The sequence below is a fragment of the Euprymna scolopes genome, chromosome 30 (assembly GCF_053919585.1).
Source record: "Euprymna scolopes isolate OS-2025 chromosome 30, ASM5391958v1, whole genome shotgun sequence".
NCBI classification, from domain to species: domain Eukaryota; kingdom Metazoa; phylum Mollusca; class Cephalopoda; order Sepiida; family Sepiolidae; genus Euprymna; species Euprymna scolopes.
The window spans coordinates 81,596,504-81,611,693 of record NC_136511.1 but is presented as its reverse complement, the minus strand read 5'-3'; the positions used below and the strand labels follow the sequence as shown (position 1 = coordinate 81,611,693).

The 15,190-nt window shown below is 32.0% G+C and overlaps 1 protein-coding gene across 2 annotated transcripts in view; it reads left to right on the top strand.

The window, feature by feature from the left end:
* LOC145254854 (protein crumbs-like) overlaps positions 1–15,190 on the top strand; it is a 402,139-nt gene that overhangs the window by 346,297 nt on the left and 40,652 nt on the right. For both annotated transcript variants that reach the window (XM_080113704.1, XM_080113705.1), the window contains 3 exons: positions 8,059–8,136; positions 8,231–8,384; positions 9,175–9,288. In XM_080113704.1, the coding sequence (XP_079969830.1) occupies positions 8,059–8,136; positions 8,231–8,384; positions 9,175–9,288 (346 nt within the window). The remainder of the gene's footprint in view (positions 1–8,058; positions 8,137–8,230; positions 8,385–9,174; positions 9,289–15,190) is intronic.

Below are 15,190 nucleotides of genomic sequence, written 5' to 3'. Positions count from 1 at the left end.
GTCTTGGGGGAGGCCTCAAGTTTTGACAAGTTTCTGGGCTTGACCTTTGCTCCTGAACTTAAAGGGAACACGTACATCAAATCTGTTGCCAAGGCCGCTGGAAAAATGATGGGGTCCTATCGATCCAGTAGATATCTCACTGCTGATGCAATTCTCTATCTATATAAGAGCCAGGCACATCCAAGGATGGAGTACTGTTGCCACATCTGGGCAGGAGCTGCTAGAAAGGACTTGTCCTGCCTTGATAGAGTTCAAAATAGACTTCATAGCCTCGTAGGAGATGTCCTTTTCTCTTCCTTGCAACCTCTATCTCACAGAATAGATGTTGCAAGTTTGTCTCTGCTTTATCATTATTTTCATGGAAAGTGTTCGACTGAGCTTCAATCTCTGGTCCCCCTCGCCAAACTTTCACAATGAACACTCTTCTAGCTGAAAACGCTATCAATAATTCTATACACTCTTTATCTGTGCCTAAACCTAAACGTAGATTCCATGAACAAAGCTTCTTTCTTAGAACTGCACGCCTGTGGAATTGTCTTCCGTTTTCCTGCTTTCCAGCTGACTACAATATGGTTGTCTTCAAGTCCAACGTAAACAAGTTCTTGTGCCATCCCACTTAACAAATTTACCGAATTTCCATTACTAAAGATTACTATATTGTCCAATTGACTACTGTACACTCTTAACCCTTATCCTCGAGTGGTCTCTCGCCTTGATAATGTGGTTATGCCTATGTAAAAAAAAAACAAAACAAAAACAAACTATTTTGATTATCACAAAACCCATGTAATATGAGCGCATATTTTTGCAAACGTACAAATACATTTGTGGAAAGCAATCTGTGCATTTTAGTTTGACGAGTAGTTAAAGTTTTAATGATAAACAATTTGCTAAAATAGATACTAATTTTGACACCAAAAATTTCCAATTTTTCTCACTCCTGATTTTTATTAATCGTCCAACCACTAATATATTTGTATCTTGTTTCTGGCTAAAACAAGTTAGTTTGCATATTAGTTATATTTCGACTGCCAATCATTGAATGCTCTCTCCAACTATTTACTGTAAACGCCTGTTGACATGGCATTTAGAAATACTTAATTTCCTTATGTATACAAATTAATTTACTGGTTGGCTGGAGGAAAGAATGCTAACCTACAAAGTTAAGGATGGCTTTGTGACTAGGTTCGAATTTCCCACCCAGCAGTAATCGTCGCTAGGGCTATGACAACAGCATATTCTTTTCATTGTTTTGACTCTCAGATATATATCTGACACAGTTAGACAACCAAGAACCACATCACTCTATATAAAAACATATAAGATATCAACGGATACACACTCGAGAGTTAAAACAATGAAAAGAATATGCTGTTGTCCTAGCCTTAATTATCATTTCCTACACTGATGATTGCACAACCATCATATAAAAAAAAACAAATTATCTATTTAAAAATATATATATATATATATAAAGGGCAAGTGAAGCGTTTTTTAGCTTTGGTGGACAATCACCTACAGATAATGTCTCATAAAAATGCTGGTTCCCATTAATTTACTGGGTTGACAACAGGAAGAACAGCCGACCTGTAAAAATCTTTCCTAATGTAATATTTCTAGACATATAGATATATTAATTGTTGGTGCAATTCTTTAAATTTTTCAAAGATGCCATTGTTATCGAAAATAGTCTTATTAAGGCCTGGGAACACAGCACGCTTTAAAACGTTCGGGGCCTTTCATTTTAATACATGCACTTTCTTCTACATATAGAGTATTTTCTGCCCTCCTTCATATATCTATCTTTATCATTTAGTATGTTTATATATTTCTATGTAGAACATTCACTCCTAAACTTAATAACCAGTCATTATGAATTTTAGAACACCTAATAAGTTTAGGGGTCTAATTATGAGCTGTATTCAGTTTAATTTAGTACACTGTGAAAATTTTGATACCTTTTTGATTTTTGAAAAATTTTAGCGATAGTGTATTGTACACACACGCTAACGTGTAAGATACTCATGGTCCACACATTGTAGACTCGGGTGCAAAAGAGATAATGAATAGGAAAGTGTAAAGAACTTCAAGTTGTGTTTCAGGTTTTAAGAAAAATACCTTTATATTTCTCATTCTCTTGCCACATGTGACATCACCCACATGATCATCTTCCCTAATATGTTCTCTCTTCTTTTTATGGTCCTTTTTTTTTCTTACCGTGACAAGATTTTGCACACGTCACAGCATTTGCATATGGCTGCCATCCGTGCTCTGTTACAATAGTATAGCAATAAGTCTTAGACATCAATTAATAAATATTCCCCAAATTTCAGTTTCTTTGGAGTATTTTTAAGTGTTTTTTTTTTTTAAGCGCCATTTATAAATTCAAATATTTCAGATTGCCGTTTATTTTGATTCATGGTAATTAGACATCAGTTAAGATTCCCTGGATTTCAATTCCTTAAGACACCATTAAACTTTAAATTTGAGACATTTTCTAGAATCCAAAACTTGACGTATTTTGATCAAAACTGGAATATTGAATATAGACATAAGGTTTAGTGTTATATCTTGATTTTAATCTTCACAGTGGGACGTAAAAGTGGTGCAAAATTGTTCTGTTTGGAAAATTAATTGTATGCATCCTTGAATGGGTATCTTGTATATGAATTTATATACAAGTACAGGCATCCAGTGTTGCCCTGGAAACGAACTAGTCTTTATAAATTAAAAATAAAATGAAAGAGAAAAATTTTTAAATTATTTTAAAAATAATAAAAGATGAAACATTTTTACTCCATTATTCTTTATACTCAAACACAATTTCTTCTCTTACAAGAATTTATATAAAATTCCTGAAAATGAAGCATTAAATAAAAATTCCCATTGTTGGATTTCTTGTAAAATCTTACCCGAGAAAAGTTGAACTTAAGCTTTTTACAGGACTTGACCCCCCCCCCAAAAAAAACATTGAATGAAGTGAAACATTGTCTTTGCTGTTTATTTTTTAAGTGCGTCTTTTGAAAAGATGCAGCAGTAGTACTTACAAGTGGCGACAAGCTACTGTTAGCAATATTTGGAGTTTGCTGTGATTTGGTTGGTGCAAGTGTTTTACTTTGTTTCTTATTTGCCCAATCAAGGGCGATCTCTCATGCAAGCTTCATACCTTACCAGTGGTAATAACAGGTGCTTGCCACATTCTGCTTCTTTTCAGCTACGAAATGGCACAGCTATCTGACTCGTTCACAGTGTTTTTTTTTTTCTCTTCTCCCTCCTTCCACAAACTTCTCTCTTGGGATCCAAATCAAAACTGTCCGTGAGTTCGATAAGAAAACCAAAGGACCCAACTTGGCCGGACACGCCCCCCCCCCAAAAAAACCTTATTTCATCTATTTATTGTTCTCCCCAAATAGATACTAGGAGATGGTGACTGAAGGCCATTCACGTTAACAACAAAGATTATTAATGCCAATGAGTAATGTTTTTCTTGGAGTGGTTTCTTTCGAGAGTAATGCTTCCCTCTCTTGGTAGAATTTCCTTCACTGTGAAATTTCTTTCTATGAGCAATGTATTCTCCTATCTATAGAATTCTATTTGACAACTATGTTCAGTGTTAAATCACTCATCAATGGTTAGTATGCTGTAAAACAAGCTAAACCACACCAAACAAACGCTATTGGTCTGTGGTTTGGGGAAATTATCAGTTTTTCCCTGGTGTGGGTGTGAGTATTCTCAAGGAGTACTGTTTCCCAAGAGCAATGTAGTCCAGGAATATAAATGATTATCTTACCTTTAGAATTGTATTTGACAACTTTATTCATCATTAAAGAATCCAGAGATGGTTGATATGCCGTAAAACAAAACAAACTTATAAAAGAAACGCTTTTACAAAGAACGTACAATTAAGGAACTTAAAAAAAATGTCTGACCTGAAGTGCTTTGACTGGAACATGCTTGCATATGTATAGTCGAATAAGGTTTGCATAATGTATGAAACTAACTGTATGGATTTCTATCACATTAATTTCCTAGCCAAAAACACATTTTTTTTTATATACTAAAAAGAAAACTAGTAGTTTTTATCCAGACATACCTTTATTTTTGCATCATTTTAAAAAATTTTACTCACCTTCACTCAAAACAAGACATATTACCACTTGGACGTAAGGGGCTACTAATCAGAACCATGCCTAAGAAAGATTAAGATGTTGGTTTATGTTCCATTTGAATTTTTGTATATCTATACAGTAAGGGTAGCAGGAAGGGAATTCCAAAGTCTAGCCATTCTAGGAAAAAGCTATTAGCATAGAAAACTTTTTGACATTTAGAAACCTCAACAATGAAGGGGTGTGATTTTGTTGCTAAGCCAGTTTGTAAAACAGGCGCAGGGATGCAACATAGTGGTGATGGGGCAGATGTTGGAGCCTAGTTGACAAAGTGTAACCTATTAGATTGGAGACCCTTTTTTTGGACCTTATTCAAGAGGGAGAGACTAGTGGTAAATGCACCAGCCTAGATGTGGCAGCAATAATTGAATATTATAAAATAAATATTACAATATTATTAAACAATATTCGGTTTAATACCTGTTTTACATGCTGGGATATGAAAATTACAATTCAGTTGAAAAGCAGTTTATCATGTGAAGAGAAACTAAAATTTTAAATGCTTCAACTATTTAATTAAAGAGCAAAATATTTTTTTTCTCTTTTTTTTTTTTTTTCCTGTTGTGAAAGATTTTGCATTGATAGACTGATTTTGACTGGATGAGATGATGAAAATCAAACCGTTAAAAGATGTTTTATCAGATTAACATTGGTTCCCACAAGCTAAAGAAATTATTTCCTATATGATATTGATCAGCTAATTGTTTTTCCAACTGATTACTAATCCGGGGGAAGCTTCTTTGTTTCAAGGTCATTACACAGAATTGAATTCACAATAGATTTCGGCTTTTTTGTCTCCTTTGATGTGTTTAATGTTTATTAGCTTGTGTGTGTGTGTGTCTATAAAATTATGTCAGCCAGATTTTAAAAGTTGGACAATTGGCTAGTCAGGATCAAATAAAACTTTGATTCTGACTAGCCAATTTTCAAGGTTATCACACAGAATTGAATTTACAATATATTTCTGTCCCCACCCCCTTTTTTTGCCCTGTCAGTGTTAAGTTTATTAGAATTTTTTGTATGTATATATAGATAAGATTATGTAAATCAGGTTTTAAAAGTCAGATCTAAATAACATTTAAACAGACAAATTAAACTTTGATTCTAACTAGCCAATTTTCATTTTTTATTGTTGTGCCACCTTATTGACAATAAAATAATGCACTTTTCTACAAGTTAGTAAAAACTAATTAATCCAATTCATCATTTTGCTAGCATGGAAACGTTCTTAAACACAAAAAAAAGAAAATCAACTAAGAAATAAATCTTACACTGTTAATAAGAGTTATCGTTCCTTATTTAATTGCTTTTTTTAGTTTAGATGCTAGACCTTACAAAAAGATGTTATTATATAGATTATAAAATTTTTCATGAAATTATTTTTTTATATAACATACTACATACTTCTATATAACAAAAATGTAAATTTTTCTGTTTTTAATGTTAAGTGTTGATGTTATTCAACTTTATGGAATGTTTGTGTTATTTGGATACTTCAGCCTACTATTCTCATCTTGAATGTTATTTTCAAGTGTCACCTCTGGCCTTCTTTAGGTGTATCTTGTCGAACTCGGGAATCTTTGAACTTGGAAATCTGCATAGAATTTCTACCCAGTCATGGCTGACAGATTGAGAGCATGCTAACACTGTGGAATAAAGCGGTCTGTTCAAAATTCTGTGCAGATTCCAAAGTTCGACAGAAAAATTCCCAGCGTTCAACATCATACACTTGAAGGTCAGAGGTTACATTAACCAAAACATGATAAAAATAATGCTCAAAACGAGAACAGCAGTTTGAATAATCTAAATATGTACAATCAATCCTCATCTCCAAAGTTCAAGAACTAAATTAACACATTATGAAATGTGTTAATTTAGAACTACTTTAGGAAATATATATTATTTTAATTGGAATTCATTATTGAGATGAGTATTATTTATATTAATTTTTATTTATTGCGGACTATTATTCTCATCTTTATTAGTTGTTGTTTCACTACGTTTCGGCCAACTATTCCTCTGGCCTTCGTCAGGTGGTAACCGCGATGGATAGGAACTTCAAATCTAACTGTATTCTCAGCAATCACTGCCATACGTAGTTGTTGTCGTCTCACCACGTTTTTGGCCAAGTAAGCCTCTGACCGGCTTTGGCTAGGATTGAAATGGCTATCTTCAGACAATGCTCATCTGGAACCACCTGACAAAGGTCAGAGGAATAGTTGGCCGAAACGTCGTGAAACAACAACTAATAAAGACGAGAATAATATTCTGCAATAAATAAAAATTAATATACTTTAGGAAAGCATAAATATTGAGTGTTTTATTTAATTCTTATTAGTGTTTTTTTTTTTTTTTGCCTTATTGAACAACAATACTATAACCCGGTATTATTTAGCAATGGTACTCACCCTACATGGTTGAACTGCCTTTCTCTGAAGTAAGAAGTGAAATTCACAAACTGTCCTGTCACTTGTATATCCCGACCAGCGGGGATGACAATATTAGTGTTTTTTTTTTTTACTCTAGTTCTTGCAGGAAGGTATCATCGTCCTTCTATATAAAGAATCTGGTATTCCCAAATGGCTACTCATCTGGTACTGACCAGGTTCAACATTACTTAACTTTGGTGATATAACAAGAACCTGATTGTACCATCTGTTATTTGTGAGAAATAGTTTCACAATTTCTACTTTTCCATAGTCTTTTCATTATTTTTTCTTCAGTGTTATAAATAAAGTAAAAACACTATTTTTATTGTTCAGGAATGTCCAGTGCCGACCTCACAATATATTATTGTAAAAGAAAAATAAACAATACTCAAGTTGTACACAATCCACGATGACTATGCAATCCCTACAACTACGTACCTAGAAAACGGAGCTATAAAACCTGACATTGTGATATGGGATAAGGAGAAAGAAGCAGCCTTAGAAGTTAGTGTACACAATGATACCATGTTAATCAGAGCTGAAATGGAAATTGGACTTTTTGTAAAATAAAATTTCCAAAGTAATTTGATCTTGGTATGAGACTTTTTAAAAATAGTGCACCTGATGAATATTTATATTATAAACTAGTGGTACCGACCTGGTATTAACTGCAATTCTTTACAATTTACATTAAAAGTAAAATTTAGAAAAAATAATAAAAAGATAAAAATGTGTAAGTCACATGTAGGTGAGAAACATAAACACTCAAATTTAATACAGAAAAAAGAAAATATTGAACAAAAATATTAATGAAAATTATGTAAGGGAGGTAATTCACAGATTTATTTCCTTAATTCATTTATTTATTTAAAACCAATGTACATGCTTCATTAAAATAACTGGAAAGAAAAAATATCCTTCGCTAGTGTTCACACTAATGTTCACATAAGATAATATCTGGACCAGTAAAAATGGAAAAAAAATCACTTAAATCAGTATCAAAAACAAAACAAAAAGCAGAAAATGTCTCTTTATGTAAATAAATCGAAGACAGGGTTGTCGGATTTTCTATTTTCCTTCTAAATTCTTTTAAATTCATGAAATGAATTCATCCGGTAATTATTTTATTTGCTAACTTTTGTATGATGGGATCAGATAAAAATATTTGTCACCGTTATAGCATTTTTTATTATTTTTAAAAATAAATTTATATAAAAGATTGAAATAAACATGTTGAAAAAGGAAAACAACAAAATGGTTAGTCAGACTCAAATATGGATATCAAATGTGCTGCAAAATTTTTCCTAAATAATGGAATTGCTTTTTATTAACAAAAGTTGCTGCCTTTTTGAAATAGTTTTAACTGATTAGTGGTTGCTATAATGATAGTGTTATAGTTTTAATAAATCATTTTATAATTTTATTGGATTTAGCTAACTTGACTTTTTATTTTTGTTTTCCAGGTTAATCAGACTTGTGACAGTCTTAGTTGCAAGAATGGAACATGTACAAAACTCAACTACACCAATAACTTAGGAATTGTAAGTATTAACTTTTCTGTGAATATTGTTTCAATATGTCAGTGGCCATGCTCAATCAGTTTTCTTTACTGCATTGCTCCTTTTTCTGTTTTAGAATTACGAGGTTGTCAATTGCACTTGTGATGCCGGATTTGAGGGCAGAGAATGTGAATTAGAAATCGACTTCTGTCAAAATGTCACTTGTCAGAACAGGGGTAATTGCTCTGCGAACAAGGCAAGAACAGGATTCCAGTGCAACTGTGACAATGGTAAGACCCTGAACCTTTTGTATTGTTGTCTTATACGGGATCCTATTTCCCCTAACCTTAATATTTTAGGATGTATTGAAGCAGTTGGCTCTCAAAATAGCTGTCAAATTTTCTCAGCTATTTTTTTGTCTATTTTTTTTTTTTTTTACAGTGGTGCCAAACAAAATATCCACATATTAATTTGTCTGATTTTAGTGGATTATTTTGCAAATTTATTAAAATTATTTCATTTTCATACAACCATAAGTACAATGGGGATCTGTTATTTTCGTCAAAATTGTAAATATATTCAAATTTTCACCATTATGGAATTTATTTTTCTTCCACCTAACTATTTTTATAACCTTTGTCTCTCTCTCTCTCAACTTAAACGTGCCTTCTTCAACTTTTCTTCCTCAACCTGCTTCTCTCACATCTTATGCTCCCCTCCCTTTGACATCACTCTCTCTATCCTTCTTAGTAGTATATACAGTGTTTGAGCCAAATTTGATACTATTTGTAAATTAAATAATAATGAAAAAAAGCACTATCTCTTGGAGATTCGTTGATGTATTCTCAAAATCGAAGGTCCATGTTTTAGAGGACGTTTTGCTGAATACAATTCATTCGCCTTCAGATGGAACCTAGGTATTCCAAGAAAAATATTTGACCCACATCATATAATAGTGGAAGAACCCAACTTTATATGAATTAATAGAGTACTTCCAAAAAGTTAAATTATGATTTCTTAATGGTGATTTAGAATGTAACATGTCTTAGATTTTTCGTTTTGTTTTTGTTTCTTTTCCAGATCATGAAGGAATTTACTGTGAGAAGCGAATTGATCACTGTGCATCACACCCGTGTTATAATAACGCCTCATGCATAGACTTGGTCGGAAATTTTGATTGTAAATGTTTAAGTGGTAAGAACACAATTATTTGTTATAAAGTGATATTTTTTAAAATGTACGATTTTCATTCCATATAAATGTTTTTCTTCATTTTTTGTTTATCGTTATAAAGTGCCAATCTGAATAAGCGCCGTTAGTTTTTTTTATATTGTCATCAGTAGCTTTCTCTCTACAAAAGTAATGATTTGAGAATTGAGTGTTGTATCTGTTCTGAGAACTAGATTCATTGTGGGTGACTTGACAATAAATATCAACAATTATAAAAAGGTCGTTTTAAAATGTAAAAAAGTTACAGCTTACAAAAAAGTATTTAGCAATTATCTCCCTTGGTTTCTGCAGTTTTTTGTCCAAGTTCATGTAGAATAAAAAAATAAGACAAAAAACAAACAAACAATAATTTTATGAAATTAATTTAATAAATTGTTTTTCTCTTTTAACAAAAGAAAATAAATAGGAACATTTTTGACTTTTTTTTTCTGTCCAAACAATTTTAGAAAAAATTTATATAAATATTCAGTGAATATTTATATAAAAATATTATATTCACCTGTTATTTTGTTTTCATAGCTTTTGTAGCTGAAATATAAATGTGGTACATTATGCATAAAAATGAAAATGTTTTTGCAAGTTTCTGAACAAAAATCATAAGGTTGTATTTGTTCTGTCTCGACAGACCATCATGATAATAATTTGACAATTTCTACCAATGGAATAGTTTTATGTAAAAACGGAAACGGACTGAATATAAAATGAAATACGAAAACAGCAAACCACCATTTAATAAACTGAAAATTAAAAATATATATAAAAATTAGGTTCTATTTATATTATTATATATTTGTATTATATAAAAAAAACCCGCCAAACTATTTATAAAAAATGCAATAAAAATTATATCATTGTTCAAGAATTCTTCCACACTGACGAATAATATTTGATCTTTGTTCATTATTCATAAAAAAAAAGATACAACTCAACAACTGCTTTCATTGCGTCCATTTTCAGCATCCCAAATTGTCTGCGTATGCGTGTAACTTTATAACGTAGTTATTTCCCTTGCATGTGAACACTCTATCGATTAATTGAATTTAAATTATAAAATGAAATCGATTTAACGATAAATATTAGGTCGATGCAAAAGGATAACTTATTCAGGGGACGTAATCCTTACAAAAGTATCATTTAGCAATTAAGTTATTCCCCTTTATTTTGCTATGTGTTTCATGCAAATTTGTGTGAAATTTAACATAACTGAATGCTTTTTATGAAATTAATAAATTAAAAAAAAAAAAAATAAAACATGAAAATCAACGTTTTAGATTGTTTTCTGTCTAAACAGTTTGCAATAATTCTCAAAAGATATAAATATCCAAAAAATGGGAACATTATATTTTGCCATTTATTTAATGGTTTCCAGAGTTTTTGTAGTTAAAATATGAATGCAATGATATATATATTTTTTTCTTAAGTTTTCTTCCTTTGAAGATTGTAACGTTGGATATGGGGCAGCCAAACCCTGCGTTTTATTGAAACCAGCCGAGAGCTCTTTTTCATATTCTCGTCGTTCCCTTAAGTGCAATTGTCTGGATCTCTTTTGCACTTGGGTCACCAGGAATATTAGTTAGGTAGGACTTCAGGTTCTTCTTCATAAGCCCTGTGGCACCTGGTATGATTGATATCTCTCCAAGATTCCAGTTTCTTTTCATATCATACATGAGACCTTCATATTTGGTCTGTTTCTCCCTTTCAGCTCTGTTCAGACCTCCATCATTCCACAAAACTCACTTCAACCAAGGTTGCCACTGTGTGTGTGTGTGTTGGGACGATTAATCAGAAAAAATCGCAAGATTTTGAGAAATCGGAAAAATTTGTGCCTACTTTCCGATGCCAAAATGGTCGTTTTTGTCTTTTTTTAATTGATTTTGTTTAAAGCAAAATCTTCCATCGCTGGTAATAATGATAAAATAATAAATATTTATTGATTTTAAACTAAAATCGATAGATCAGTGCATTTTTACATTTAGGAAAATATCTGCATATTTAATGTTTTTACGGTAATCTTTGAAAATTAACAATGCTATAATTAAATATTTAAATATTTATAAAGAATCAGAATCAGTAATTATATTGGAATCGAGAATTTAGTAAGGAAACTGTAATAGCATTGAAATAAGGAAAACTCTTGGAATTGTCCTATCACTAATATATATAAAGATTGAAAACAAACGAAAATATCATATCCCAAAAACCACATGAATTGATCAAGTAGTTTTATCTTTAAATAAAAAAAAAAAATCAAATTTTATGAGTAGCAGAATAGTGGCTCTTTTGTCCGTCATTTTGAAAACAATCTAAAAAAAAACGAAAATAAAAAACAAAACTAAACAAAGGGATAACTCAACAATAATGTAAGAAGATTTGTTGTAATGCTTACGAATTCCCATTAATTGCTTAAAAATTATTTTCTTTATGAAAATTAAATTTGATTAATTTATGTAATTTTTGGAGTGTGGTATTTTATTTTATTTTTGTTTTTTTAATATGGCTGGATTATGGACGAGATATTATTTCATTTTTCCATGTAAAATGTTATAAAAAAATATATTTAACATTTGAGCATTTACTGTGATAGTGCACAATACATGAATAGAGCTAATCAATAAGTTATGAAATTGCTATATATTTTCATAACACATTTTTTCTTATGCTCCAGATGGATCATAGTGTTGTAACTGTTTTGCCTTGACAGATCATCATTTTGGACATTGCCTCCTTGTTTCACAGGGAAGGAGGATTATTTTTATTGCCTGTCATCTGTGAGCGAATATATATGGGACTGCCCACAGTATTTTTGTAACCCAAATAGAGTACCTCATTTTGTGGAGCTGGATTCGCATCATAGATTGACCTTGTGTCCAATCTTGATGCCGTGGGAGGCAGGTAAATGAATCAAATCCTAGGATTCAAATAGCCTCATCCCAGAAAAAAAAAATAGGTATAAATTGACAGCTTGTGCATACAAAACAACGTTAAGTAGGAGTATGACCCCCACCCCCACCAGTCTGAGCATAGTGTCCATGATTATTGGCTCTGTTGGAGCCTGCTCAGTCAAGTTGATTGAATAAGTGCTGTCTTTTTTTTTTTTTTTTTTTTATATAAAAGAATTTCTCCAAGATGCCAACTCCCTACTTCATTTTGACTTTTTCAATAGTTTCTTATCTTCGAAGGACAGCATCCACTTCAAAACTTCACCTTTCTTTCATTTTCTTCCATTTAAGTCCCACCCTCATCTAGAGATTGACTTACTCGTTTTTAGTTCTAAATAAACCGGAAAACACTCAGAAGTTTATTTATTTTTTTTTTTTTATTAAAGAGATTTTTAATAAATCTGGTTCTGGTCCTACTTTTTGTTTTATCCCAATGAGATTATAACTATAATATTTTAAAATAAATAATAATTTTTTATACACCATCAGTGTAAGAAGTGATAATTGTTGCTGGTCGGTAGATTTGAACTTAATTAACAAAGTCAACCATGGCTTTACAGACTAATCCTTTTTCTCTCTGCAATCGACAATAAACATCTTATGAAGCCGTGCCAGTGGGCTGTCATAATCAGCAGTCAGAGGATTCAACAACAGGAAGTGCATTTGCTAATTGATTTTTCTTAATCCACGAAATAGGGCTCAACTTCAATTTCTTAAAGTGGCTTTATAACTATAATATTTTTAATTAAATATTAATATGTATTTTTTGGATTCTTCGGATTACTGATTGTTATTTTAATGTTTCAGTTGATGTAACCTCCGAACTTCTTCAGGTGTATCTTGTTGAACTCTGGAATCGTTCTGTCACACTCTGGAATGTGCACAGAATTTTGAACAGAATCCTTTATTTAATCCATGAAGATAGCATGCTCTCATTCTGAGTAGAAGTCCTAAGTAATTCTCAATTATCATTTGAGTGTTGCTTGCACTGAAGATTGAACCTTCAACCTCCAGAAGTGAAATTTTTACAATTAAATTTTACCAAATACTTTATCCACTCTTCTACAAGTGTCCTTGCGCAAACTCCTGTGATGTAGTAGATAGACAGAGAATGAACTTGGACTCCATAATTTGCTTAAATTGTATTATATTCGTTTGGCAAATAAATAATGCAAAGTGTAGTAACTGTTCACTCCTTAGCCAAAGAAATCTTTCTAGACTGAAGCAAGTCAGATATAATTAGGGTCCTCTGGGTCTCAACACATACTACTATTTATTCTACTTTGATATTTGAGAATTCATAAATTGTGACATATATGCATAACTGGATATCACTTGAATATCTATTAGACGCTATCTTTGAGTGTTTAAGGTTTCTTTGTGCATGAGGTTTGTCAGGCCAACCTGACATGATTATACTTTTCCCTACAAGTAAACTCTGACTAAATATTCAAAATCACATGGTATTCAAAGGCCCAAATAAGATCTTGATATGATTAACACACTGGCTTTTTTTTTTTACAAGGAATGGTGCACCTTCTACAAGCGATGTTACCTCAAGTAACAGCACTAAGATGGATACTCCACCAGACTTGAATTCTTGTCCGGGAATCTAGTAAGACCAAATTGAAAGATGTACTATAACATATTTAAATGGTCGGTTGGGGAGAGAGAAATTATGTTTCCAACTTTGTTACTAGCTCAGTGTGTGAAGTAAATGAAAACTTTAATGGAATATTCAGATGTCTATGTATCTTGTATAAAGATCAAGTGTTGGCTCCAACAAGAGGGTACTCTTGATTTCTGAGAACTTAGACTGAAATAAAATGAAACAAGCATAACTAAAAATCATAAATATATCATCATCTATATATTAATATGATAGCATGTGTGTTATTTTCTGTGCCATGCTTACATCCGGGTCGTTTAATTGTTATATTCTTCCATTTCTTGCCATGAATAATTTTTACCAAGAATTTTTAAGTTTTGGTTTCGGTTTTGATTCAAGCTTATGCACCCAAGTCATATGGATATATTATTTTTATTTTTGAAATCGCAAGTTTACAATATATAAAAACCGATAGAACATTAACTCTATAATAATATATATGAAATCTGCAAGAATTAAAATATGTTTAAGCATACTTTACGACCGGGCTTTGTCGGGAATTCGTGCTAGCTTAGAAAAATATTTTTGTAGTTTTAACAAAAAACCTACAATAATATCAGAGCGTCTCCATTTACACTGAACATCTACAGAATGCGAACATCAATATATTACATATGAATGAGTCCCCTGTGGAATTTCCACAGGTCCCACTAGTTATTATTTGTACTCGCTATGAGTTCTTGCACAGGCCATCTGCAGAGATTACTGACTGATAAAAACTGGATCTGAGTGGCAACAAGTCTCCCCAGATTTCTAGTATATTCACCTCTTTAAATAGTCTTTGCAAACGATTTTGTGTTATCAAAACAGCCGCTTACCAGTGACTTCTTGTTGGCAGCAACCATTGGCCTTCACTGGAATTTGGGTGACAAAAACCTTTCCAAGTTCCCAATTCTCTTTACACTTGTACAGTGGGGGTCTGGTTTGTGCTTTTCCTCTTCAGTCTTTCCATCCTCCTTGACTCCTCATGACTATTTGGTGTGGAATCAATCGAATTTTGCAGTTGCAGTTTTATTGGTTCCATGTCATTTTCCTTTTAATCTTTTTGTTTTACTTCAGTTGTAGTTTCCATATGGCTGATTCGTGTTTGCAGTTCATATGGGTTTCTGCATTCGAGGATTTCCTTAAGATTTCAGCGGTTTTCAGCATTACCGTCAATTGTAGTCGCAGTTTTCCCCTTGATTCTGATCTTTGTAATCGGTTTTCGGCCAGAAATTTGGCTGTTAAGAGGTCACAGTTCAACATTTTTACCTTTGAA